Below are 26,884 nucleotides of genomic sequence, written 5' to 3' on the forward strand. Positions count from 1 at the left end.
TCTCCATGGCGACAAAACTTGTGCTTTTTGGTGGTGGTTGTTGTTTTCTATGTATCTATGTACTCATGGTTTTCATACCATTGAAATTTTATCTTTATTGATGTTCAAATTGTCCTATCATTTGTAGGACAATTAATTATCAGAGATAATCAGCCTCTTAAAATTGGGTCCTGAGCCCTTTTGATACAACTTTAGTTGTATTCAAAAGCTTCCTTTCTATATGGAATAATTCCTGCCTGTGACCTGAGTCACCCTTTTTCCAAGGAACTCCTTTTAGAGGAAGTTCTTTCTAGTGAAAAATTGGATTTATATAATGAGTGCTCATTGTAGTAAGTCATTTCTAGGCTCTAGTGAACAGAGCTAAAACATTTTTAAGAGATAAAACACATTATGAGTTCAATACCAATATTTCAAAATGCATTCAACTCAAAAATGCACTTAAATGTAAAGGGGAAAAAAGTGTTTTCCTTATGAAGAGTATTAAAAGTCCTGATTTGAAATCTCTCATGTTCCCTAGCTAGCCATAGACTTCAGTAACAGATGCCAGCATGGTTATCAGGGACAAGAGAGAAAGGGATACTACTGCAGCAGAGGCCAGTGAGGACAACAGTTATACTTACCTCAAAATTATAGGCTGCTGCTATAGATGATACTTAAAACTGTGAGACTGGATGAGTTACCCAAGAAACTAAGCTTATAAGGTGTTGGGTATTGTAACCCATAATGGAATATAACCTGTAAAAAAATCAAATCACAATGCTATACACATGAAACTAATACAGTATTGTAAATCAACTATATTTCAACTTTTAAAAAGTAAGTCTAGATAAGGACTGAGCTCTGGGGTATATTAACATTTAGATGCTGGAGACAGAAGATAAATCAGCATGAGAGTGAGGAACTATCAAGAAATTTAGAGGAGAATCATAAGAATCTAGGATCCTTGGAAGCAATTAAAGAATGTTGAAAGAGAGTGATCTGTGTCAAATGCTGTCATAGGTCCCTTTTGCTTTACACCTGCCTTCTCTATATACCCTTACCTAACCTGCCCCTGCATCACATAGCCTCTTGAGCACACTCACTTTTTTTCAGAGGAGGAGCTCCAATCAAGATACAGGAGTTCACATTTTTTAGTGGTTCTGAGTTTTTCTGAATATTTTTGAAGGTTTCCAGGTGGTTTGTTCTACTAGGGCTGATCTGCATCCGGGCTCTCTGCCAAGCTACCATCTCCTTTTCCTGCTGAGAAAAGGGTAAGTCTCACCTATAATGTTCATGCCTTGTGAAAATGCCTGGATTCCCCTTTGTACAACATAATAATCTGTCTCCAGGACAGAGGGCAGCTTGCTCAGGGCTCATTTCAGTTTCTTACTTATCTTCTGAAAAAGTTTTACACCAGAGGTTCTTGTATAGGTTATGGGTCCTGGAGCAAAGGGAGAGGGTATTACTTTAGTTATCTTCCATTTTATGTAGGGAATGAGATAATGTCAGTCTATGATATTTTTCACCCACAATCACCTTTATGACTACAGTCTGACATGGGTCACTTAATCCCATGAAGGGCAAAATATGTTAGGTGTGAGAGATACAGGAGTGCTCAGTTGCTTAGTCATGTCCAACTCCTCTCTGTCCGTGAGATTTTTCCAGCAAGAGTACTGGAGTGGGTTTCCATTTCCTTCTCCAGGGGATATTACTGGCCCGGGGATTGAACGCATGTCTCCTGCATCTCCTCCATTAGCAGGTGGATTCTTTACCACTGCACCACCTGGGAACCCCAAGAGATACAGGAGACAACCTTGTCTCCTTTAGAATGATGGGAGACAAGGTAATACTACCCCAATGCCCCAATCTAAACTCCTTCCCATTGGTGGCACTTCACCCTTCCAAATTCATTCACCACTCTCCCTTTGCTTCTTTGCTGTTACTGTTTTCTGGTGAAGTTTTCTTGAAAGTGAAAGTGTTAATCAGTTAGTCATGTCCGACTCTTTGCGACTCCATGGACTGTAGCCAGCCAGGCTTCTCTGTCCATGGAATTCTCTAGGCAAGAATACTGGAGTGGGTAGCCTGTCCCTTCTCCAGGGGCTCTTCCCCACGCAGGGATCAAACCTGCATCTCCTGCATGGCGGGCAGATTCTTTACCGTCTAAGCCACCAGGGAAGCCCAACTCCCTAGAATTTTTTTGGCTTGGGGAAATGACAACTTCCCTGAGGTTTGAGATCCTATTGTATAAAACTGGGGGGAAATGTATAACTTTGAAACCAACGGAAATTTTCTAATTTTTTTTAAACAAGGAAAATATTTTCTACCTTATCAATTGCTGTTAAACAAAGGAGGGGAGGACAGCTTTAAGTAAACATTAAACAGTGTTATTTCTTCCCAGCCCTGAATTCTCTCTTTTCAGAGTGCCACATCCCTTACTGTTTCCATCAAAGAAAAATGATATATTGAGTCCTTAAGATTTGTTATCTTTCTTTTTTGAGTGTCTGGGATTCCCTGGTGGCTCAGACGGTAAAGAGTCTGCCGGTAATGGAGACCCAGGTTCGATCCCTGGGTCAGGAAGATCCCCTGGAGAAGGAAATGACAACCCACTCCAGTATTCTTGCCTGGAAAATCCCATGAACAGAGGAGCCTGGCCTACTACAGTCCATGGGGTTGCAAAGAGTCAGACACTCAGAAAGTGAGTGACTTCACTTTCACTTTCTTCAAATGTCTACTATTTAGTGATAATTTCACACAAATAGACACTTAATGTCCCGCTTTTTTTCTAGTCCAGAGATTTCAACTTTACCCCATCCATACTTTCTGGTACTTACCAAAGACAGGAAACTTGCAGTATCAAAGGGGTTTTCTTTAATGAAAAGAAATATTGGGAACACCATCACTATTGCAATAACAATGAGTATCCATAGGACATCTTTCATGGTACCAACATGGGGAGCTTGTATAGCTGGCTCTCAATCTGTGATCCTTGGATGTATACTTATAATCTGCAATTTACACAGTATTGAGAAAATTTTTCATTTGATAATGATATTTTGCTAATTAATCAAGAAAATACAGCTTACTTGTGTAATTAACATTCTTTTTTAAAGATAATTTTTAGGGCAGTTTTAAGTCTACAGCAAAATTGAAAAAACAGAGATTTTCCATTTACCCCCTTGCCCTTACATATGCATCATCAACACCACTCCCCAGAGTGATACATTTGTTACAATTGATTAATCCACATTGACATGTCATTATTCCTCAAAGTCCACAGTTTACACTAAGGTTCATTCTCGGTGTTGTACATTCTATGGGTTTAGACAAATGTATAAATGACATGTATCTACCATTTTAATATCATTCAGAGTATTTTCACTGCCCTAGAAATCCTCTGTAATCTACCTATTCATTCTTTTACCTACTACCCAATCCCCACTTAAGTTTTAACTGTCTCCATAGTTTTTCCTTTTCCAGAAAGTTGGGATTACATGGTGTGTAGTCTTTTCATATTGACTTCTTTCAATTGGTAATATGTGTTTAAGGTACCTCCATTCCTTTTCATTACTTCATAGCTTATTTCTTTTTAGCACTGAATAATATTCCATTATCTGGATTACCACAGTCTATCCTTTCACCTGTTGAAGGACGTCTTGGTTGCTTCCAAGTTTCAGCAATTATGACTATGGCTGCTATAAAGATCGGTATGCAGGCTTTTGTGTGGACATGAATTTTCAACTCTTTTGGGCAAACACTAAGGAGCACAATTGCTGGATCATATGGTAAGAGTAAGTTTAGTTTCTGTTAGGTCCATACAATTTCTGTCCTTTATCGAGCCCATCTTTGCATGAAATGTTCCCTTGGTATATCTAATTTTCTTGAAGTGATCTCTAGTCTTTCCCATTCTGTTGTTTTCCTCTATTTCTTTGCACTGATAGCTGAGGAAGGCTTTCTTATCTCTTCTTGGTATTCTTTGGAACTCTGCATTCAGATGCTTATATCTTTCCTTTTCTCCTTTGCTTTTTGCTTCTCTTCTTTTCACAGCTATTTGTAAGGCCTCCCAGACAGCCATTTTGCTTTTTTGCATTTCTTTTCCATGGGGATGGTCCTGATCCCTGTCTCCTGTACAATGTCACAAACCTCATTCCATAGTTCATCAGGCACTCTATCTATCAGATCTAGGCCCTTAAATCTATTTCTCACTTCCACTGTATAATCATAAGGGATTTGATTAAGGTCATACCTGAATGGTCTAGTGGTTTTCCCTACTTTCTTCAATTTAAGTCTGAATTTGGTAATAACATTTCATGCAAAGATGGGCTCAATAAAGGACAGAAATGGTATGGACCTAACAGAAGCAGAAGATATTAAGAAGAGGCGGCAAGAATACACAGAAGCACTGTACAAAAAAAGATCTTCACGACCCAGATAATCATGATGGTGTGATCACTCACCTAGAGCCAGACATCCTGGAATGTGAAGTCAAGTGGGCCTTAGAAACCATCACTACGAACAAAGCTAGTGGAGGGAATGGAATACCAGTTGAGCTATTTCAAATCCTGAAAGATGATGCTGTGAAAGTGCTGCACTCAATATGCCAGCAAATTGGGAAAACTCAGCAGTGGAGACACGACTGGAAAAGGTCAGTTTTCATTCCAATGCCAAAGAAAGGCAATGCCAAAGAATGCTCAAACTACCGCACAATTGCACTTATCTCACATGCTAGTAAAGTAATGCTCAAAATTATCCAAGCCAGGCTTCAGCAATATGTGAACCGTGAACTTCCTGATGTTCAAAGCTGGTTTTAGAAAAGGCAGAGGAACCAGAGATCAAATTGCCAACATTCGCTGGATCATGGAAAAAGCAAGAGAGTTCCAGAAAAGCATCTATTTCTGCTTTACTGACTATGCCAAAGCCTTTGACTGTGTGGATCACGATAAACTGTGAAAAATTCTGAAAGAGATGGGAATACCAGACCACCTGATCTGCCTCTTGAGAAATGTGTATGCAGGTCAGGAAGCAACAGTTAGAACTGGACATGGAACAACAGACTGGTTCCAAATAGGAAAAGGAGTACATCAAGGCTGTATATTATCACCCTGCTTATTTAACTTATATGCAGAGTACATCATGAGAAATGCTGGGCTGGATGAGGCACAAGCTGGAATCAAGATTTCTGGGAGAAATATCAATAACCTCAGATATGCAGATGACACCACCCTTATGGCAGAAAGCGAAGAAGAATCAAACAGCCTCTTGATGAAAGTGAAAAAGGAGAGTGAAAAAGTTGGTTTAAAGCTCAACATTCAGAAAACGAATATCATGGCATCCGGTCCCATCACTTCATGGCAAATAGATGGAGAAACAGTGGAAACAGTGAGAGACTTTATTGTTTTGGGCTCCAAATCATTGCAGATGGTGACTGCAGCCATGAAATTAAAAGATGCTTACTCCTTGGAAGGAAAGTCATAACCAACCTAGACAGCGTATTAAAAAGCAGAGATGTTACTTTGCCAATAAAGGTCTGTCTAGTCAAGGCTATGGTTTTTCCAGTAGTCATGTATGGATGTGAGAGCTGGACTATAAAGAAAGCTGAGAGCCAAAGAATTGGTGCTTTTGAACTGTGGTGTTGGAGAAAACTCTTGAGAGTCCCTTGGACTGCAGGGAGATGCAACTAGTTCATCCTAAAGGAAATCAGTCCTGAATATTCATTGGAAGGACTGATGTTGAAGCTGAAATTCCAATACTTTGGCCACCTGATGCAAAGAACTGACTCATTGGAAAATACCCTGATGCTGGGAAAGATTGAAGGCGGGAGGAGAAAGGGACAACAGAGGATGAGATAGTTGGATGGCATCACTGACTCAATGGACATGAGTTTGAGTAAACTCTGGGAGTTGGTGATGGACAGGGAGGCCTGGCATGCTGCAGTCCATGGGGTCACAAAGAGTCAGACACTAGTGAGTAACTGAAGTGAACTGAGAGGAAAAAGCAAGGGAAGTACATCTCTTAGCACAGATCCTCTGTGACCCACTTCCTAGAATAATGGCAATAAAAACAAAAATAAACAAGTAGGACTAATTAAACTTAAATACTTTTGCACAATTAAGGAAATTATAAGCAATGTGAAAAGACAATCCTCAAAGTGGTAGAAAATAATAACAACGGAAACAACTGGCAAGGAATTAAATCTCCAAAATATATAAGCATCTCAATACCAGAAAAACAAACAACCCAATCAAAAAGTGGACAGAAAACCTAAAGAGACATTTCTCCAAAGAAGACATACAGATGGCTAATAAACACATGAAAAGATGCTTGACTTCACTCATTATTAGAGAAAGGCAAATCTAAAGTACATTTAGGTGTCACCTCATACCCATCATGAAAAAAAAAAATGGCCATCATGAAAAAAATCTACAAACAATAAATGCTGGAGAGTGTGTGTAGAAAGTGAATCCTCTTGCACTGTTGATGGGAATGTAAATTGATACAGCCACTATGGAGAACAGTATGGAGATTACTTTAAAAACTAGGAATAAAACTACCAAATGACCCAACAATCCCACCACCAAACATGTACCTTGAGAAATCTATAATTTAAAAAGACACACGTACTAGAATGTTCATTGTAGCACTATTTACAATAGCTGGGACATGGAAGCAACCTAGATGTCCATTGACTGATGAATGGATAAAGAAGTTATAGAACATATATACAACATATTTGAGTCAGTTCTAATGAGGTCGATGAACCTACAGCCTATTATAAAGACTGAAGTAAGAAAGAGAAAAACAAATGTCATGTATTTGCACATATATGTGAAATGTAGATAGATAGTACTGATGAACATACTTGTAGAGCAGCAATGGAGAGACAGAAGTGAGAACATATTTGTGGACACAGTGGGAGAATGAGAGAGAGGATGAATTAAAAGAGTAACATTGAAAAACATTGAAACATATGTATAGGTAGTCAATGTGAATTTGCTGTGTGATGTAGGGAACTCAGACCTGGTGCTCTGTGACAACTTAGAGTCAGGGAATGAGGTGAAGGGGAGGTTCAAGAGAGAGGAGATGTATGTATACCTATGGCTGATTCATGTTGATTTTTTTTTTTTTTTTGGGGTGTTCCCCTCAAGGTACTGGCAGGTCTGTGTTCCTTTCTGGTGACTCTTGGGGGGAAGACTTTTTAAGACTGATGGAGCTCTCAGCTCACAACACTGACTGTCCATGTTGATGTATAGCAGAAACTAACACAATATTGTAAAGCAATTGTCCTCTAATTAAAATTTTTTAAAAAGAAAAAATGAAGTCTATTTTGTCTTATATTAGTGTGAAAGTGTACGATATTAGTGTGAAAGTCACTTAGTCATGTCTGACTCTTTGCGACCCCACGGACTATACAGTCTCTAGGCCAGCATACTGGAGGGGTAGCCCTTCCCTTCACCAGGGGATTTTCCCAACCTGGAGATCGCACCCAGGTCTCCCACTTTGCAGGCAGATTCTTTACCAACTGAGCCACTAGGGAAGCCCAATATTAGTATATTAGATATTAGTATAGCTACCCTTATTCTCTTTGGTTTTCTATTTGCATGGAATATCTTTTTCCATCCTTTTACTCACAACCTTTTTTTATCTTTGTATCTAAAATGAGTCTCCAACTACGAGACAGCACATAGTTGGAGCATATTTATTATCCATCCTACCAATATCTGTCTTTTAATCAGAGGGTCCAATCTATTTACATTTAAAGTAGTTACTCATTAGGAGATACTGTTGCCTTTCTTATTATGTGTTTTTTAAATACCTTATAGTTTTTTTGTCCCTCATCTCCTGATTTGTGGCCACTTTTTCATTTCGTTGATTTTTTTAATAGTGACACATTTCAGTTATCTTATCATTTCCTCTTGTGTCCACCTTTGTGTCTAGCTATTTTCTTTGTAGCTACCATTTAACATTCTAAAGTTAAAACATTAAGTTGAATTTGTACAGGCTGAACTGTAATAACGTACAAAACTCTGCTTCTTTACAACACCACTCCCACCCCTTTCAGTTGGTGATATCATAAAATTACACCTAATATATTGTGTACCCAAAAACATACACTAATAATGCCTTTAAGTGCATTAATCTCTTAAATTGTGTAGAATATAATGTTTGCAGTCACAAACCAAAGTTTAAAATAATGCTAGCCTTTTACACTAACAATTTTTCTTTAAATATGTCTGTTAAACCATGTTTAAAAAAAAAACTGCAGTTACAAATCATTGTTAAAATATTATTAGCTTTTATAATTGCCCATATATTTACCTTTACTGAAAATCCTTATTTCTCCACATGTCTTTAAGTTACTGTCTAGTGTCCTTTCATTGCACTTTGGAGGACTCCCTTGAGCATTGTTTGCAGGGACGGTCTAGTGGCAAAAACTCCTTCAGCTTTTATCTTGTAGTGTCTTAATTTCTCCTTCACTTATGAAGGACAGTTTTGTTGGATAATGGATTATTGGATGATGGGGGGGGCGGGGTTAGTACTTTGAATATATTAGCACACTGTCTTGCTACCTCCAAAACTTTTGATGAGAGATCTGTTGCTAATCTTATTGAGGATCACTTGTGTCTAATAATTCACTTCCCTCTTGCTGCTTTCAAGATTCTCTTTCTTTCTGACTTTTGAAAGTTTGATTATAATATATATCAGTGTGGGTCTTTTAGGAGTTTGTTGAGCCTCTTGGATGCTTAAATTCATCAAATTTGGGAAGATTTAAGCCATTATTCTTCAGATATTCTCTCTGCCTCTTTCTCTCCTCTTTCTTCTGGAGCTCCCATAATGTTTATGTTGATCTGCTCTCTGCTTAAGCTGGGAGATACATTTTCTTAGACATGGCACTTTTGACTCTCATTCCTTTGGATTTAGATTCCCCTTGTTCTTGGGCCTTCGTGTTTTGCTAGAACCACATCACCAGCTTTCCTGGCCTTCTAGTTGAAGACCGGAAATTGTGAGTCTTAGCCTCTAAGCCTCTAACAAATTGTAGGACGTCAGCCAATCCCTCTTAATAAATCTACTTTTACATTATCTATCTCTCTATATTTATCCTATTAGTTTTGCTTTTCTGGAGAACCCTGACTAACATAGGCATTTATTAAGGATCTGAGATAAGCTATGAATGGGATCAAGTCAGAGATCTAAGAGATAATCACCCTTTCTAAGGCTTCCATTCTGAGGCTTCCATTCCCTGAAGGCTTCAGGGGAGACACTATGAAATTTACATACACATATTTGTTTCAGCCACAACACATGAACATCCTCACCTTAACTGGAGCTGTAGTTCCATCTGAGACTTTTTTCTGGGTGCACAGGCACTCAGTTCCATACCTCTTAAGTGTTCAGGACTTTCCCTAAAGTCAAGAAGAAGAAAATATAATGTTTAGGGGGTTGTGATGGGCAAGAGTATGCATGCTATGAGGTAAGACAAAGTTGGCCAGGCTCTCAGGTGACACCCCCCCTGACAACCATTGTTCTACCTGAATGAGCCCTGTTTACCATGTCAAGCACCAGCTCCTTGGTAAGGGTCCCCAGGGAAACTGTGAGAAAGTTCTGACATCAGCTTCTCCAGATTCTGACTTAGATTCAGAACTGTGGTCTCTATGTGGGCCACCTTTTTCTCCAAATAAAAGTTTTATTGGCATTTTCCCCAGTTAAGTATGATACATGTTCAATGTAAAACATTGAATTGATTACCAAGAAAAAAAAAAAGAATAAAGATTACTCAATCTTAATGGTCAGAGATAACCTTTGGTTAACATCTGGTGAACATCTTGAATCAAAATGAAAAGAGTGGATTGGAATTTAGCTTTATGGCAACAAAAGTCAACCCACTAAATTCCCCAAGAAAGTCATTTGGGCAACAGAATTTATTAAACATGGCAATCTCTCAGAGTTTAGAGAAGAGGTAAATCTATCTATGCAAATTTACAATTTTCACTTTCCTTGGGTAACTTCTAATTCCCACTTATCCTAGACATCTTATTTTTTCCCTAAAAATCTCCCTCCTCTTTATCTTGTCATCTTTTTTTATCCTTATTAATGCCCTAAATCTGTGTTTCTAACCCTCACCTCCCATCATTCTCAGATTGCTCTGGATAAAATAAACACTAGTCACTATCTAAGGAAAAATGATGGCAATAGAATACATTTATAAGCCCAGATTGACAGTGTCCACTTTTTAAGAAAATCTTTCCAAAAGAACCAGATCTGTAATAAGAACCAGCTTTATCTGGTGATGATGTTTCTTTGATAAAGCCTTTTACTCAAGATACTAAGATTCTATCTTCCCCTTCCTTTTCATTGACTGTTTTTCCCCTTCCACTTCCTCATTTTCTTGATCCATATTCTCCCCTTTATACATTTCTGTTTCTTCACCTTGTAACCAAAAACCATTCTAAAAGAATAATGTTATGAGTAAAGGACAGAAAGGGGCTTCCCTGGTGGTTCAGCAGTAAAGAATCTGCCTGCACTGTAGGAGACCCCAGGTTCAGTCCCTGCGTCTGGAAGATCCCCTGGAGGAGGGAATGGCAACCCATCCCAGTACTGTTGTCTAGAGAACCCCATGGACAGAGGAGCTTGGCAGAGTGCAGCCCATAGGGTCGCACAGAGTTGGACACAACTGAAGCAACTAAGCAGCAGCAGCAGCAGCAAAAATGATCAGAAAGAGCTCTGGGTGTGAAGACTCAACAGGAGGAGGGAATATCCTAGGCCTGGAAAAGGTGAAGACAGGGTGGAGCATGGCCACCACTTGGGCTTGAAACAATCTCATGGGTGGTACAGGTTGAGGCCTTCTCTTCAACATGTCCTCGATGACGATTGGTTCTCTCCTTGGTAGAGTGAGGCTGGGCCTGGGCCAAGGCTAGGGTAGGAGACTGACAGGTACCACTGTTTTCCTCAGAGAATAGAAATGCACTGTTTGTTCTGTGTCTGATGCAGAGTTGTTGATGTATTTGGATATTTAGAGGAAATTATGATGAGGAGTTCCAAGGGTTACAGAGAATTTGATGGACAAGATGCAGAAGAGAAAAAAAAATCACCCATGTCATCTTTTTTAAAGAAATATATTTCCTCAGTGGCTGGAAGTTTTCTGGGCTTAACTTAGTGGGGTTATGGCACCATCACAACTTCAAAGAGATAAAATGGCTGATGACATATGTGACAGGCTGTCACCATTTATGGATTTTCTGTGTTTCAAAGAAATGTTTCTGGGGTATAGAATAGAAAAGGAATGTCAGGTATTGGACATAAGCAGTGATTTTTTGGCCACTTCATTGCGTAAATCATCTTCCAGGAAAACTCTGCAATGCTAGTTCTCGCCTCAAACCAATGGGATTGTTTTGAACATCTATATCCCAATAGGTTGTTAGATGCTTAGACTGGTAATGACAGAAGAGTATGTCTTGGAAAGACTAAATTTGCTTGTGGTTGTTCATTAATGTTAAGTACTGATGAGCCAAAAAGAAAATTACAAGTTTTTGAATTGTTGAGATGACAACCCTTTTCAAATTGATATACAGTTATAATTTTGTTGCTGTTGTTTAGTTGCTAAGTTGTGTCTGACTGTTTTTGCAACCCCATGGACAATAGTCTGCAGGCTCCTTTGCCCATGGAATTTTCCAGGCAAGAATACTGGAGTGAGTTGCTATTTCCATTCACATGGGATCTTCCTCACCTGGGGATCCAATCTGCATCTCCTGCATTGGCAGGTGAATTATTTACCACTGAGCCAGCAGGGAAGCCCTAAATAGAATGTCAGATCAGATCAGATCAGATAAGTCGCTCAGTCGTGTCCGACTCTTTGCGACCCCATGAATCGCAGCACGCCAGGCCTCCCTGTCCATCACCAACTCCTGGAGTGCACCCAGACTCACATCCATCGAGCCAGTGATGCCATCCAGCCATCTCATCCTCTGTCGTTCCCTTCTCCTCCCGCCCCCAAACCTCCCAGCATCAGAGTCTTTTCCAATGAGTCAACTCTTCACATGAGGTGGCCAAGTACTGGAGTTTCAGCTTTAGCATCATTCCTTCCAAAGAAATCCCAGAGCTGATCTCCTTCAGAATGGACTGGTTGCATCTCCTTGCAGTTCAAGGGACTCTCAAGAGTCTTCTCCAACACCACAGTTCAAAAGCATCACTTCTTCAGCACTCAGCCTTCTTCACAGTCCAACTCTCACATCCATACATGACCACAGGAAAAACCATAGCCTTGACTAGACGGACCTTTGTTGGCAAAGTAATGACTCTGCTTTTGAATATGCTATCTAGATTGGTCATAACTTTCCTTCCAAGGAGTAAGCGTCTTTTAATTTCATGGCTGCAGTCACCATCTGCAGTGATTTTGGAGCCCAGAAAAATAAAGTCTGACACTGTTTCCACTGTTTCCCCATCTATTTCCCATGAAGTGATGGGACCGGATGCCATGATCTCTATTTTCTGAATGTTGAGCTTTAAGCCAACTTTTCACTCTCCACTTTCATTCTCATCAAGAGGCTTTTGAGTTCCTCTTCACTTTCTGCCATAAGGATGGTGTCATCTGCCTATCTGAGGTTATTGATATTTCTCCCGGAAATCTTGATTCCAGCTTGTGTTTCTTCCAGTCCAGCGTTTCTCATGATGTACTCTGCATATAAGTTAAATAAGCAGGGTGACAATATACAGCCTTGACGAATTCCTTTTCCTATTTGGAACCAGTCTGTTGTTCCATGTCCAGTTCTAACTGTTGCTTCCTGACCTGCATACAGATTTCTCAAAAGGCAGGTCAGGTGGTCTGGTATTCCCATCTCTTTCAGAATTTTCCACAGTTTATTGTGATCCACACAATCAAAGGCTTTGGCATAGTCAATAAAGCAGAAATAGATGTTTTTCTGGAACTCTCTTGCTTTTTCCATGATCCAGCGAATGTCAGCAATTTGATCTCTGGTTCCTCTGCGTTTTCTAAAACCAGCTTGAACATCAGAAAGTTCATGGTTCACATATTGCTGAAGCCTGGCTTGGAGAATTTTGAGCATTACTTTACTAGCAGGTGAGATGAGTGCAATTGTGCAGTAGTTTGAGCATTCTTTGGCATTGCCTTTCTTTGGGATTGGAATGAAAACTGACCTTTTCCAGTCCTGTGGCCACTGCTGAGTTTTCCAAATTTGCTGGCATATTGAGTGCAGCACTTTAACAGCATCATCTTTCAAGATTTGGAATAGCTCAACTGGAATTCCATCACCTCCACTAGCTTTGTTCGTAGTGATGCATTCTAAGGCCCACTTGACTTCACATTCCAGGATGTCTGGCTCTAGGTCAGTGATCACACCATCATGATTATCTGGGTTGTGAAGATCTTTTTTGTACAGTTCTTCTGTGTATTCTTGCCATCTCTTCTTAATATCTTCTGCTTCTGTTAGGTCCATACCATTTCTGTCCTTTATCGAGCCCATCTTTGCATGAAATGTTCCTTTGGTATCTCTGATTTTCTTGATGAGATCCCTAGTCTTTCCCATTCTGTTGTTTTCCTCTATTTCTTTGCATTGATCGCTGAAGAAGGCTTTCTTATCTCTTCTTGCTATTCTTTGGAACTCTGCATTCAGATGTTTATATCTTTCCTTTTCTCCTTTGCTTTTAATGCAAATATAATGTCATCCACTATCAAATTCTAAAACAAAACAATTCTGTTTCTTCTTCTAGTTTGCTCACACTTCACTTCTACCACCAGATGTGTGGGTTTTTCCACACCAAGCAATTAAACTCAATTCTGACACTGTCTACTGAGGAATTAGTGTCAGATTCCACAGTTTAAGAATTCAGTCCCACAAGACTGCTTCCCAGTTCAGGTGCCAGCCACAAGTATGCACCTCTGGTACTTCTGACCAACTGGCTATAAATTGTCCTCTGCCACAACTCCCTCATCATTCCATTCTATGAGCCATATAATGGTTCTATGAGCCATTCCATTCTTCACTAGAATGACTCATAGAACTCAAGGAAGAAATTCATTGTATTTACCAGTTTACTGTGTAATAGAGGACACAGAGGAGTCACCAGATAAAAGGAACACAGGATGAGGGCCCTGGGGGCAGAGCTCTCATCTCTGTGGAGTCGGGTGCGCCGTCCTCCCACCACGTGGAGGCGCTAGCCAGCCAGCGACTTCCCCAAACCCCCCAGTCAGGGATGTGTATGAAGGCTTAACTGCTTAGGCATGACTGACAATTGACTCAACCTCTAGCCACCTCCTCCCTAGAGGATAGGGAGGTTATAGAACTGCAAGTCTCGAGTTTCCAATCATGACTTGGTCTTTCTGGTGACTAACCTCCACCCAGAAGCCCATCAAGAGTCACCTCATTGAAACAAAAACATTCCTATCATTAAGGAAATTAAAAGTGTTTTATAAGCTCTGTGTCAGGAGTCAGAGGCAGAGACCAATACACACACACACACACACACACACACACACACACATAATATCTGTATATACTTATACATGGGCTTCCCATGTATCTCAGCAATAAAGAATCTGCCTGCAATGCTGGAGATTCAGGAGATGCAGGTTCAATCCCTGGGTCAGGAAGATACCCTGGAGGAGGGCATGGCAACCTCCTCTAGTATTTTTACCTGGAGAATCCCAAGAACAGAGGAGCCTAGTGGGCTACAGTCTGTAGAGTCACAAAGAATCAGACACAACCTAAGCAACTGAGCATACATGCATACATACATATACATATATATATATATATACACACATATATATACCACTATTTGTATTTTTAAATTTATATGGAAATGTAAGGGACCCAGATAGCATATTAAAAAGCACAGACATTATTTTGCCAACAAAGGTCTGTCTAGTCAAGGCTATGATTTTTCCAGTGGTCATGTATGGATGTGAGATTTGGACTGTGAAGAAGGCTGAGTGCCGAAGAATTGATGCTTTTGAACTATGGTGTTGGAGAAGACTCTTGAGAGTCCCTTGGACTGCAAGGAGATCCAACCAGTCCATTCTGAAGGAGATCAGCTCTGGGATTTCTTTGGAAGGAATGATGCTAAAGCTGAAACTCCAGTACTTTGGCCACCTCATGCGAAGAGTTGACTCATTGGAAAAGACTCTGATGCTGGGAGAGATTGGGGGCAGGAGGAGAAGGGAACGACAGAGGATGAAATGGCTGGATGGCATCACTGACTCGATGGATGTGAGTCTGGGTGCACTCCGGGAGTTGGTGATGGACAGGGAGGCCTGGCGTGCTGCGATTCATGAGGTCGCAAAGACTTGGACACAACTGAGCAACTGAACTCAACTGAATGGAAGGGACCCAGAATTGCAAAAACTATCCAGGGGGAAAAGTAGGAAATAAAACAAAGTTAGAGGACTCAAACTTTCTGATCTCAAAACTTACTACAAAGCTCTAGTAATCAAGACAGTGTGGTACTAGCATGAGGACAAGTAGATAAATGGAATGGAAGACAGTTTAGAAATTTTGAAGACAATAAAATGGGAAAGAATAGACTTTTCAACTACTGATCTTGGAACACCTGAATATCCACAAGTGAAAGAATAAAGTTAGAACCCCCATCTCATTTCATATACAAAAATTGACTCAAAATAGATTTTTTAAAATAAATTTAAGGGGTTAAACTGAAAAACTCTTGGGAAAAAACATAGATGTAAATGTTTATGACATTGGATCAGGCAATAATATTTAGCTATGACACTAAAGCAAAAGCAATGAAAGGAGAAAATTAATTGGACTTCAGAATTTAAAATCTTTGTGCTTCAAAGGACACAGAAGAAAGTGAAAAAGAGGACCTATGGAATGGAAGAAAACATTTTTGTCAATCATGTATCTGATAAAAGACTAGGAGCCAGATGATATGAAATGCAATGCTAAGAGCTGTTGAAGCAGAAGAATTGCTGATTGTCCTTAAGGCACAACAGTTGCATAAGCAGTACTCATCAGAATTGGTTTGGTGCAGACAAGATTTTTGCCTTCCAGGTTTCCCGTGGCTCTAAGGAAGGCATCAACCCCAGTTGGTTAGCACTCTTAACTAGGGAGTGGCAGTTTCTTAAAATAAGTAATTGACAAGATGGAGAAAGGGGAGTAATTAAGGAAATGGGTAAGTGGAGGTAGTCAGGAAGTTCTTGTGGTTTCTTTTTTCAGCTTTGACTTTACTTTAGCTAAAGTCATAGAAGTGACGTGAAAGTTGCTCAGTCCTATCCAACTCTTTGTGACCCCATGGACTATACAGTCCGTGGAATTCTCCAGGCCAGAATACTGGAGTGGGTAGCCTTTGCCATCTCCAGGGGATCTTCCCAACCCAGGGATCGAACCCAGGTCTCCCGCATTGCAGGCAGATTTTTGACCAGCTGAGCCACCAGGGAAGCCCAAAGTCATAGGGACAACTGCAACTTAGAACTTCCTAATTACCACTGGTTGTCAGAAAGTTGGATTAGAAAACTGAAAGGCATAAGAGGTAACTTTATCCAGTAAAGTGATTTTTCAGCAAGTAAAATATTTCCTTGTGTTTATCCAAAAGTGAGATTTAGTCTTAAAACTAAATGGAAGACTAATATCTGGAAACTAAAGTAACTGGAAACAGCTGAAATGCTCGAAAGCACACGTTGAAAACTGGAGACAAAATTGGGCCGGTTGGCTTTTGCTGTTTTTTGTTTTTTTGTTTTTTTGTTTTTTTTAAAGAATAGTTGTTTTGTAAGCTTCCTTTACCCCCTACCCCAGTTCATGTCTTGCAAACAAATCGTTACAGCTTTATCATTTATTGCATTGAAGATTAGAGCCAATGGTGTAAAAGCTAATGTTCTCAAAGGAAACAGATTTGAGTTGTTGGGTTAGAAGGAACCAACTCACCTTCTGAATGTTTACCTAGTAAATATCAGTACTGTCATGTTTACCGTTTGCAGTTGTGGAAAATATGCAGAAATGTAACCCTCATTTTGACAGGCTCTTCCAATCACAGATCATGAGGGTATTGACCAAATTTAAAAAGCCATTGCACTTACATAGCTGTCTTCCTCAATCATTCTGTAATCGAAATTACTTGGGTCTGTGCTCCCAAGGACCTTTTGGCTCTTGAGATTTTATTTAGGTATCTTGAAGATAGTGTAGAACATAGAGACTAACCATAGTAAAACCAATACTAAATTGAATGTTTAATGACCAGACAGCTATTTGGCAAATAGTTTACTGACCCAGCAGACTTATTTCTGCTCCTGTTGGGAAAAGAATTGGTCTTGATTTATACTGGTTGTAAAAGAAACAGAATAACGTGTTTTCTTCGTTTAACTGGTAGTTGAATATAGTACTTAGATACAATAGATGGCTTTTCTCTTTTTGGAATGTTTTGTATTTGAACCTAATAAAACTTGACGTGCATTTAAAAAAAAAAAAAAAAAGAACTTTTACAATAAGTTGAAAACCCACTTAGGAATTGGCAAAGTATCTGAATAGACATTTCTCCCAAAAAGATATACAAATGAGTAATAAGCACATGAAAATATGCTCAACATTCATTAGTCACTAGGGAAATTCAACTTAAAATCACAATGAGGCATTAATTTATATCCACTAGAATAGCCATGTTTAAAAAAAAAAAGGAAAGCAGTAAGTGTTGATGAGGATATGGAGAAGCTGGAACATTTACGTATTAGTGATAGGAACTTTAAATGGTACAGCCACTTAGGAAAACAGTATGGCAGTTTCTCCAAAGGTTAAATATATAATTATCATATGATCCAGCAAATCCATCCCTAAGTATATACCTTAGAGAAATGAAACTACATCCACAGAAAAATGTCTTCATGAATGTTCATAGCATCATTATTCAAAGTACTCCCAAAGTAGGAGCAATCCAAATGTTCATCAATTAATATGTGGATAAACAAAATATGATATTCCATTCGATGAAATATTATTCACTCTAAAAAGGAATTAAATGCTTAACATTCAAGGTGCAAACCTTGAAAACATTATACTAAGTGAAAGAAGCCAGACACAAAAGGCTACAAATTGTATGATTCCAATTATATGAAATGTCTAGAATGTAAATCTATAGAGACAAAGTAAATTAATGGTTGCTAGGCAGAAGGAGAAAGTTTATCAATACAGAGTTTCTCCCCAGTAATCACCTACTCAAGGATACAAGTATTGTGTGCTTATAAGTTTTCAATACTATGAAGGCAAATATATTGGAGCTCCTATTTTACTAAGCAACAAAAAATGTTTGCTATGAGCTTGAAGTGAATTAAACAACGCATCCATTTCTCATGGCATGTTAAGTGGGTTTGTGCATGTTTGCTTAACATCTTTTCCGTATAAATTAGGTCATTACGTTTTCTGGTGAAGTGGGAGCATGTCTGGTTTAAAAAATAATAATAATAACTCTGCAAACTCTGAAATTTCAGGTAAATCCCTCTTCCTGTATAAATCTCTTCTACTGAGATGCTATTCTACAAATCCAAATAGAAAAAGTTAACTTTAATAGTTATCTATTTGGCTTTGATTTTATAAAATATTTGGTATAACACTACTTATAAGAATTGCTCCTTGGAAGAAAAGCCATGACAAACCTCGACAGTGTATTAAAAAGCAGAGACATCACTTCACTGACAAAGGTCTATGTAGTCAAAGCTATGGTAGTTATAGCTTTTTTCAGTAGTCATGAAAGTGAGAGTTAGACCATAAAGAAGGCTAAGTGTTGAAGAATTGATGCTTTTTAACTGTAGTGCTGGAGAAGACTCGAGAAAGTCCCTTTGACAGCAAGATCAAACAATTTAATCCTAAAAGAAATCAACCTTGAATATTCATTGGAAGGATTGACGTTGAAGCTGAAATTCTAATACTTTGGCCACCCGGTGTGAAGAGCTGACTCATCGGAAAAGACCCTGATGCTGAGAAAGATTGAGGACAAGAGGAGAAGGGGGACAACAAAGGGTGAGATGGTTTTGAGAGGGTAACAGGCAGGCTAGTGGCCCCCAAATGAAGGAAATAGGCTGCAAGTGTCAGACACTTTTTCTCTCTCTCTTAAGCGGCAGGAGGAAACAAACTACAAGTGTCAGATTTTTTTTTCCCTTCTCTATACAAAATTAAGAGGAGGTTTCTTTTAAAATTCTGTGTTGCCACGATGACATCTGGTTCCACCTGAACTTAACTTTTCTCGAACTTTGAGCTAACCAATGCATTATTCTTATAGAAATGTTTGTTTTAAGCTATGTTAATGAGCTATGTATTTATCCTAAGCTTTGTCTTTCTTCAAGTCAGTTCCACTCAGAACCAACAATGGCTCAACAGATCAGTATGGTTTACTCATACAATTGTTCTCCTAACCTATGTTAATGAGACTATATATTTGCTTGGAAATCTGCCTTTCTTCAAGATTCATGTCAATCATTTTATGGCCTGGGATGACTCACCTTGTTCCAATGTTGTGGGTGAGAGGCCTGGTGCCACTTTCTGAGTTTTGAGACAATTCCTTTCGCTAATTAGTTATATTAGTAGGTATATAACTCTCTGTTAAAGACTAGCAAGGGGGCACTCTATCTACCCACTTCTGATATCTACATCAGATGCTTTCTCTATCTGTTTTATACTTAATAAAACTTTATCACACAAAAGCTCTGAGTGATCAAGCCTTGTCAGTGGCTCTGGATTGAATTCCTCTCCTCTGGAGGCCAAGAATCCCAGCGTCTTTCATGGCTCAGCAAACACCTTTCAGTTGAATGGCAGCATCAACACAATAGACATGAGTTTAACTAAACTCAGGAGATAATGAAAGACAGGGAAGCCTGGTGTGCTACAGTCCATGGGGTCACAAAGAGTTAGACATGACTTAGGAAATCAGTCCTGAATGTTCATTGGAAGGACTGATGCTGAAACTGAAACTCCAATACTTTGGCCATCTGATGGGAAAAGCTGATTCATTTGAAAAGACCCTGATGCTGGGAAAGATTGAAGGCAGGAGGAGAAGGGAATGACCGAGGATAAGATGGTTGGATGACATCACCAACTCAATGGACATGAGTTTGAGCAAGCTCTGGGAGATGGTGAAGGACAGGGAAACCTGCGTGCTATAGTCCATGGGGTCACAAAGAGTCGGACTGAGAGACTGAGCAACATGCCTTTTTCTCTCTTTTAGATTGTTACATGCCTTTGTGCCAGGCACTCCCAATATGCTCAGGTAGTAGAAGGTGGATGGACCAAGTGATGGAGAGCCACAGACACTTGAAAACCACGGGCGGTTATTACCCATCTAATAAAATAACTCCTTTTGTCTGTGTTTTTCTGTCCTTTCACTTGGGGACAAACGACATTATGAGGAAATATTTTCCCAGTAGTCATTCACTGATCTCTGGGGATTTGAAAGAAGGTAAGAGAAACAGACTCCAGAAGTTAGTTCCCCGTTTGTTTTGTTCTGCTCCTCCCTACAGGCAAGAGGGTTCTACACAGTCCTCGTTTTACCTATACTTTTGAAGACACTAGAACTCTAGGTTACTTCAGATCTAGAGATACATTGTTTGTCCCAAAGCAATACCAAGGGAGAACAGGAGCTCAGCTTCAATAGTTTTCCTCCTATCTTTCCCTCCCACAGTTATGCCTGGCTGACTTCTGCCCAGACCACAAGCCTGACCAGTTCAAAAGAAGTTACATCACAACATCCAAGGTTTCTCATAGTTTTCTCCATTTCTTGGTGTTTTTTTCTATAGAACTATCCTGAGGTTGATCTTGGGAGACTGAGGTCAACAGGTGTCTTGGAAGGAACTGCTGCTATTGTTTCCTCTTTTGCTGTACTGTAGTCATGAAACTACACAAAATGTATTAGACAGCCTCATTTGTCCCTTCATATGGTATATATGAGTTTGTCTGCAAAGCAGGAAGCCAACAGTAATTACTTATCCCTTCTCATGTTTAATATTGTTCTGTATGATAGGGAAATACTGGTGAATCAAGACAGAAACAAATAAAAACAACTAAGAGTAATGTTGGAATGTAAATGGTTCAGTTCATTTCTGTTCAGTCATTCAGTCATGTCCAGCTGTTTGCAACCCATTGGACTACAGCACGCCAGGCCTCCCTGTCCATCACCAACTCCCAGAGTTTACTCAAACTCATGTCCATTGAGTCAGTGATGCCATCCAGTCATCTCACCCTCTGTTATCTCCTTCTCCTTCTCCCTTCAGTCTTTCCCAGCCTCAGGGTCTTTTCCAATGAGTCAGTTCTTTGCATCAGATGAGCAAAGTATTGGAGTTTCAGCTTCAACATCAATCTTTCCAATGAATACTCAGGACTGATTTCTTTTAGGATGGACTGGAAGGATCTCCTTGCAGTCCAAGAGACTCTCAATAGTCTGCTCCAAGACCACAGTTCAAAAGCAGCAATTCTTTGGTATTCAGCTTTTTCTATAGTCCAGCTCTCACATCCATATATGACTACTGGAAAAAACACAGCCTTGACTAGAGGGACCTTTGTTGGCAAAGTAATGTCTCTGCTTTTTAATATGCTGTCTAGGTTGATCATAACTTTCCTTCCAAGGAGCAAGCATCTTTTAATTTCATGGCTGCAGTCACCATCTGCAGTGCTTTTGGAGCCCAAAAAGTCTCTCCTTGCTTCCACTGTTTTCCCATCTATTTGCCATGAACAGATAGGCCCAGATGCCATGATCTTAGCTTTCTGAATGTTGAGCTTTAAGCCAACATTTTCACTCTCCTCTTTCACTTTCATCAAGAGGCTCTTTAGTTCTTTGCTTTCTGCCGTAAGGGTGGTGTCATCTTGAGGTTATTCCAGTTTGTGCTTCATCCAGTCCAGCATTTCTCATCATGTACTCTGAATGTAAGTTAAATAAGCAGGGTGACAATATACAGCCTTGACATAACCCTTCCCCAGGAAAAGAGACTGATTTGGAACCAGTCTTTATTGACTATGCTTTGCAGTAGTCAATAAAGCAGAAGTAGATGTATTTCTGGAACTCTCTTCCTTTTTTGATGATTCAATGGGTGTTGGCAATTTGACCTCTGGTTCCCCTGGCTTTTCTAAATCCACCTTGAACATCTGAAAGTTCTTGGTTCACGTACTGTTGAAGACTGGCTTGGAGAATTTTGAGCATTATTTTGCTAGCGTGTGAGATGAGTGCAACTGTGTGGTAGTTTGAGCATTCTTTGGCATTGCCTTTCTTTGGAATTGGAATGAAAACTGACCTTTTCCAGTCCTGTGGCCACTGCTGAGTTTTCCAGATTTGCTAGCGTATTGAGTGCAGCACTTTCACAGCATCATCTTTTAGGATTTGAAATAGCTCAACTGGAATTCCATCACCTCCACTAAGGCTACTAAGTAAAGCTTCCTAAGGCTCACTTGACTTCACATTCCAGAATATCTGGCTCTAGGTGAGTGATCACACCATCGTGATTAGCTGGGTCATGAAGATCTTTTTTGCATAGTTCTTCTGTGTATTCTCACCACCTCTTCTTAATATCTTCTTCTATTAGGTCCATACCATTTCTTTCCTTTATTGTGCCCATCTTTACCTGAAATTTCCCCTTGGTATCTCTAACTTTCTTGAAGAGATATCTAGTCTTTCCCATTCTATTGTTTTCCTCTATTTCTTTGCATTGATCACTGAAGAAAGCTTTCTTATCTCTCCTTGCTATTCTTTGGAACTCTGCATTCAGATGGGTATATCTTTCCTTTTCTCCTTTGTCTTTAGCTTCTTTTCTTTTCACAGCTATTTGTAAGGCCTCCTCAGAAGACCATTTTGCCTTTTTGCATTTCTTTTTCTTGGGGATGATCTTGATCACTGCCTCCTGTACAATGTCACGAACCTCCATCCACAGTTCTTCAGGCACTCTGTCTATCAGATCTAATCCCTTGAATCTATTTGTCACTTCACTATATAATTATAAGGAATTCAGTTTAGGTCATACCTAAATGGTCTAGTGAATTTTCCCTACTTTCTTTAATTTAAGTTCATGATTGAACCACAGTCCATTACTGGTCTTGTTTTTGCTGACTGTATAGAGCTTCTCCATCTTTGGCTACAAAGAATATAATCAATCTGATTTCATTATTGACCATCTAGTGATGTCAACGTGTAGAGTCTTCTCTTGTGTTGTTGGAAAAGGGTGTTTGCTATGACCAGTGACTTCTCATGGCAAAACTCTGTTAGCCTTTGCCCTACTTTATTCTGTACTTCAAAGCTAAATTTGCCTGTTACTCCAGGTGTTTCTTGACTTCCTACTTTTGCATTCCAGTCTGCTATAATGAAAAGGACATCATTTTGGGATGTTAGTTCTAAAAGATCTTGTGGGTCTTCATAGAACCATTCAACTTCAGCTTCTTCAGCATTACTGTTTGGGGCGTAGACTTGGATTACTGTGATATTGAATGGTTTACCTCGGGAATGAATAGAGATCATTCTGTCATTTTTGAGAATGCAGCCAAGTACTGCATTTTGGACTCTTTTGTTGACTATGATGACTATTTCATTTCCTCTAAGGGATTCTTCCCCACAGTAGTAGATATAGTGGTCATCTGAGTTAAATTCACCCATCCCAGTCTGTTTTAGTTTGCTGATTCCTAAAGTGTTGATGTTCACTCTTGCCATCTCCTGTTTGACCACTTCCAATTTGCCTTGATTCATGGACATAACATTCCAGTTTCCTATGCAATATTGCTCTTTACAGCCCTGGACTTTACTTCCATCACCAGTCACATCCACAACTGGGTGTTGTCTTTGCCTTGGCTCCATCTTTTCAAACTTTCTGGAGTAATTTCTCCACTGATCTCCAGTAGCATATTGGGCACCTACTGACCTGGGGAGTTCATCTTTCAGAGTCCTATCTTTTTGCCTTTTCATAATGTTCATGGGGTTCTCAAGGCAAGAATACTGAAGTGTTTGCCATTCCCTTCTCCAATGGACAATGTTTCATCAGAACTCTCCACCATGACCTGGCCATCTTGGGTGGCCCTACATGGCATGGCTCATAGTTTCATTGAGTTAGACAAGGCTGTGGTCCGTGTGATCATATTGGTTAGTTTTCTGTGACTGTGGTTTTCAGTCTGTCTGCTCTCTGCTGGAGAAAGATAAGAGGCCTATGGAAGCTTCCTGATGGGAGACTCTGACTGAGTCAGAAACTGGGTCTTGTAAAATGGTAGCCACTTTGAAAGAAAGTTTGGTATTTTCTTACAAAAGTAAATATATTCTTAGCATAAAATTCAGCAGTTGTGTTCCTTGATATATACCTACAGGAGTTGAAAATTTGATTTTGGTAAATCATTATGTAAACTGGATCACAATAAACTGTGGAAAATTCTGAAAGAGATGGGAATACCAGACCACCTGACCTGCCTCTTGGGAAAGAAACCTATATGCAGGTCAGGAAGCAACAGGTAGAACTGGACATGGAACAACAGAATGGTTCCAAATAGGAAAAGGAGTACGTCAAGGCTGTATATTGTCACCCTGCTTATTTAATCTATATGCAGAGTACATCATGAGAAACGCTGGGCTGGAAGAAGCACAAGCTGGAATCAAGATTGCTGGGAGAAATATCAATAACCTCAGATATGCAGATGACACCACCCTTATGGCAGAAAGTGAAGAGGAACTAAAAAGCCTCTTCATGAAAGTGAAAGAGGAGAGTGAAAAAGTTGGCTTAAAGCTCAACATTAAAAAAAACAAAGATCATGGCATCTGGTCCCATCACTTCATTGGGAAATAGATGGGGAAATAGTGGAAACAGTGGCAGACTATTTTTTGGGCACCAAAATCACTGCAGATGGTGACTGCAGCCATGAAATTAAAAGATGTTTACTCCTTGGAAGGAAAGTTATGACCAACCTAGATAGCATATTCGGAGAAGGCAATGGCACCCCACTCCAGTACTCTTGCCTGGAAAATCCCGTGGATGGAGGAGACTGGTAGGCTGCAGTCTATGGGGTCGCTAAGAGTCGGACACGATTGAGTGACTTCATTTTGACTTTTCACTTTCAGGCATTGGAGAAGGAAATGGCAACCCACTTCAGAATTCTTGCCTGGAGAATCCCAGGGATAGGAGAGCTTGGTGGGTTGCCCTCTATGGGGTAGCACAGAGTCGGACACGCCTGAAGCGACTTGGCAGCAGCAACAGCATCAGATAGCATATTCAAAAGCAGAGACATTACTTTGCCAACAAAGGTCCGTCTAGTCAAGGCAATGGTTTTTCCAGTAGTCATGTATGGATGTGAGAGTTGGACTGTGAAGAAGGCTGAGTGCTGAAGAAGTGATGCTTTTGAACTGTGGTGTTGGAGAAGACTCTTGAGAGTCCCTTGGACTGCAAGGAGATGCAACCAGTCCATTCTGAAGGAGATCAGCCCTGGGATTTCTTTGGAAGGAATGATGCTAAAGCTGAAACTCCAGTACTTTGGCCACCTCATGTGAAGAGTTGACTCATTGGAAAAGACTCTGATGCTGGGAGGTATTGGGGGCAGGAGGAGAAGGGGATGACAGAGGATGAGATGGCTGGTTGGCATCACTGACTCGATGGACGTGAGTCTGAGTGAACTCCGGGAGTTGGTGAGGGACAGGGAGGCCTGGCGTGCTGCGATTCATGGGGTCGCAAATAGTTGGACACGACTGAGTGACTGATCTGAACTGAACTGATGTAAACTGGATTTTGGAGGTGATGATGTGTCAATGACGGTCCATCAGTTCAGTTCAGTTCAGTTCAGTCGCTCAGTCGTGTCCAACTCTTTGCGACCCCATGAATCACAGCACGCCAGGCTTGCCTGTCCATGACCAACTCCCGAAGTTCACTCAGACTCCCCTCCATCGAGTCAGTGATGCCATCCAGCCATCTCATCCTCTCTCGTCCCCTTCTCCTCCTGCCCCCAATCCCTTCCAGCATCAGAGTCTTTTCCAATGAGTCAACTCTTCGCATGAGGTGGCCAAAGTACTGGAGTTTCAGCTTTAGCATCATTCCTTCCAAAGAACACCCAGGGCTGATCTCCTTCAGAATGGACTGGTTAAATCTCCTTGCAGTCAATGGGACTCTCAAGAGTCTTCTCCAACACCACAGTTCAAAAGCATCAATTCTTCGGCGCTCAGCCTTCTTCACAGTCCAACTCTCACATCCATATGTGACCACAGGAAAAACCATAGCCTTGACTAGACGGACCTTTGTTGGCAAAGTAGTGTCTCTGCTTTTCAATATGCTATCTAGGTTGGTCATAACTTTCCTTCCAAGGAGTAAGCGTCTTTTAATTTCATGGCTGCAGTCACCATCTGCAGTGATTTTGGAGCCCAGAAAAATAAAGTCTGACACTGTTTCCACTGTTCCCCCATCTATTTTCCATGAAGTGATAGGACCGGATGCCATGATCTTCGTTTTCTGAATGTTGAGCTTTAAGCCAACTTTTTCACTCTCCTCTTTCACTTTGATGAAGAGGCTTTTTAGTTCCTCTTTACTTTCTGCCATAAGGGTGGTGTCATCTGCATATCTGAGATTATTGATATTTCTCCCAGCAATCTTGATTCCAGCTTGTGCTTCTTCCAGCCCAGCGTTTCTCATGATGTACTCTGCATTTAGGTTAAATAAGCAGGGTGACAATATACAGCCTTGACGTACTCCTTTTCCTATTTGGAACCAGTTTGTTGTTTCATGTCCAGTTCTAACTGTTGCTTCCTGACCTGCATACAGATTTCTCAAAAGGCAGATCAGGTGGTCTGGTATTCCCATCTCTTTCAGAATTTTCCACAGTTTATTGTGATCCACACAATCAAAGGCTTTGGCATAGTCAATAAAGCAGAAATAGATGTTTTTCTGGAACTCTCTTGCTTTTTCCATGATCCAGCGAATGTTGGCAATTTGATCTCTGGTTCCTCTGCCTTTTCTAAAACC

At 40.1% G+C, this 26,884-nt stretch overlaps 1 protein-coding gene across 3 annotated transcripts in view; it reads right to left on the minus strand.

The window, feature by feature from the left end:
- LOC109556662 (alpha-1,3-mannosyl-glycoprotein 4-beta-N-acetylglucosaminyltransferase C-like) overlaps positions 1-9,542 on the minus strand; it is a 34,804-nt gene extending 25,262 nt beyond the window's left edge. The window contains exons 1-4 of one of the 3 annotated variants that reach the window (XR_011564661.1): positions 9,291-9,542; positions 2,811-2,984; positions 1,083-1,239; positions 621-735 (exon numbers count right to left, since the gene is read on the minus strand). Coding sequence is in view for 2 of the 3 variants with exons in the window: in XM_019958115.2 (XP_019813674.2) it covers positions 1,083-1,239; positions 2,811-2,918 (265 nt within the window). In the remaining variant the exon portion in view is untranslated. The remainder of the gene's footprint in view (positions 1-620; positions 736-1,082; positions 1,240-2,810; positions 2,985-9,290) is intronic. The other 2 variants (XM_070782150.1, XM_019958115.2) reach the window with 2 other exon arrangements.
- Positions 9,543-26,884: the final 17,342 nt, after the last annotated feature.

This window comes from Bos indicus, chromosome 3, assembly GCF_029378745.1.
Source record: "Bos indicus isolate NIAB-ARS_2022 breed Sahiwal x Tharparkar chromosome 3, NIAB-ARS_B.indTharparkar_mat_pri_1.0, whole genome shotgun sequence".
NCBI classification, from domain to species: Eukaryota; Metazoa; Chordata; class Mammalia; order Artiodactyla; family Bovidae; genus Bos; species Bos indicus.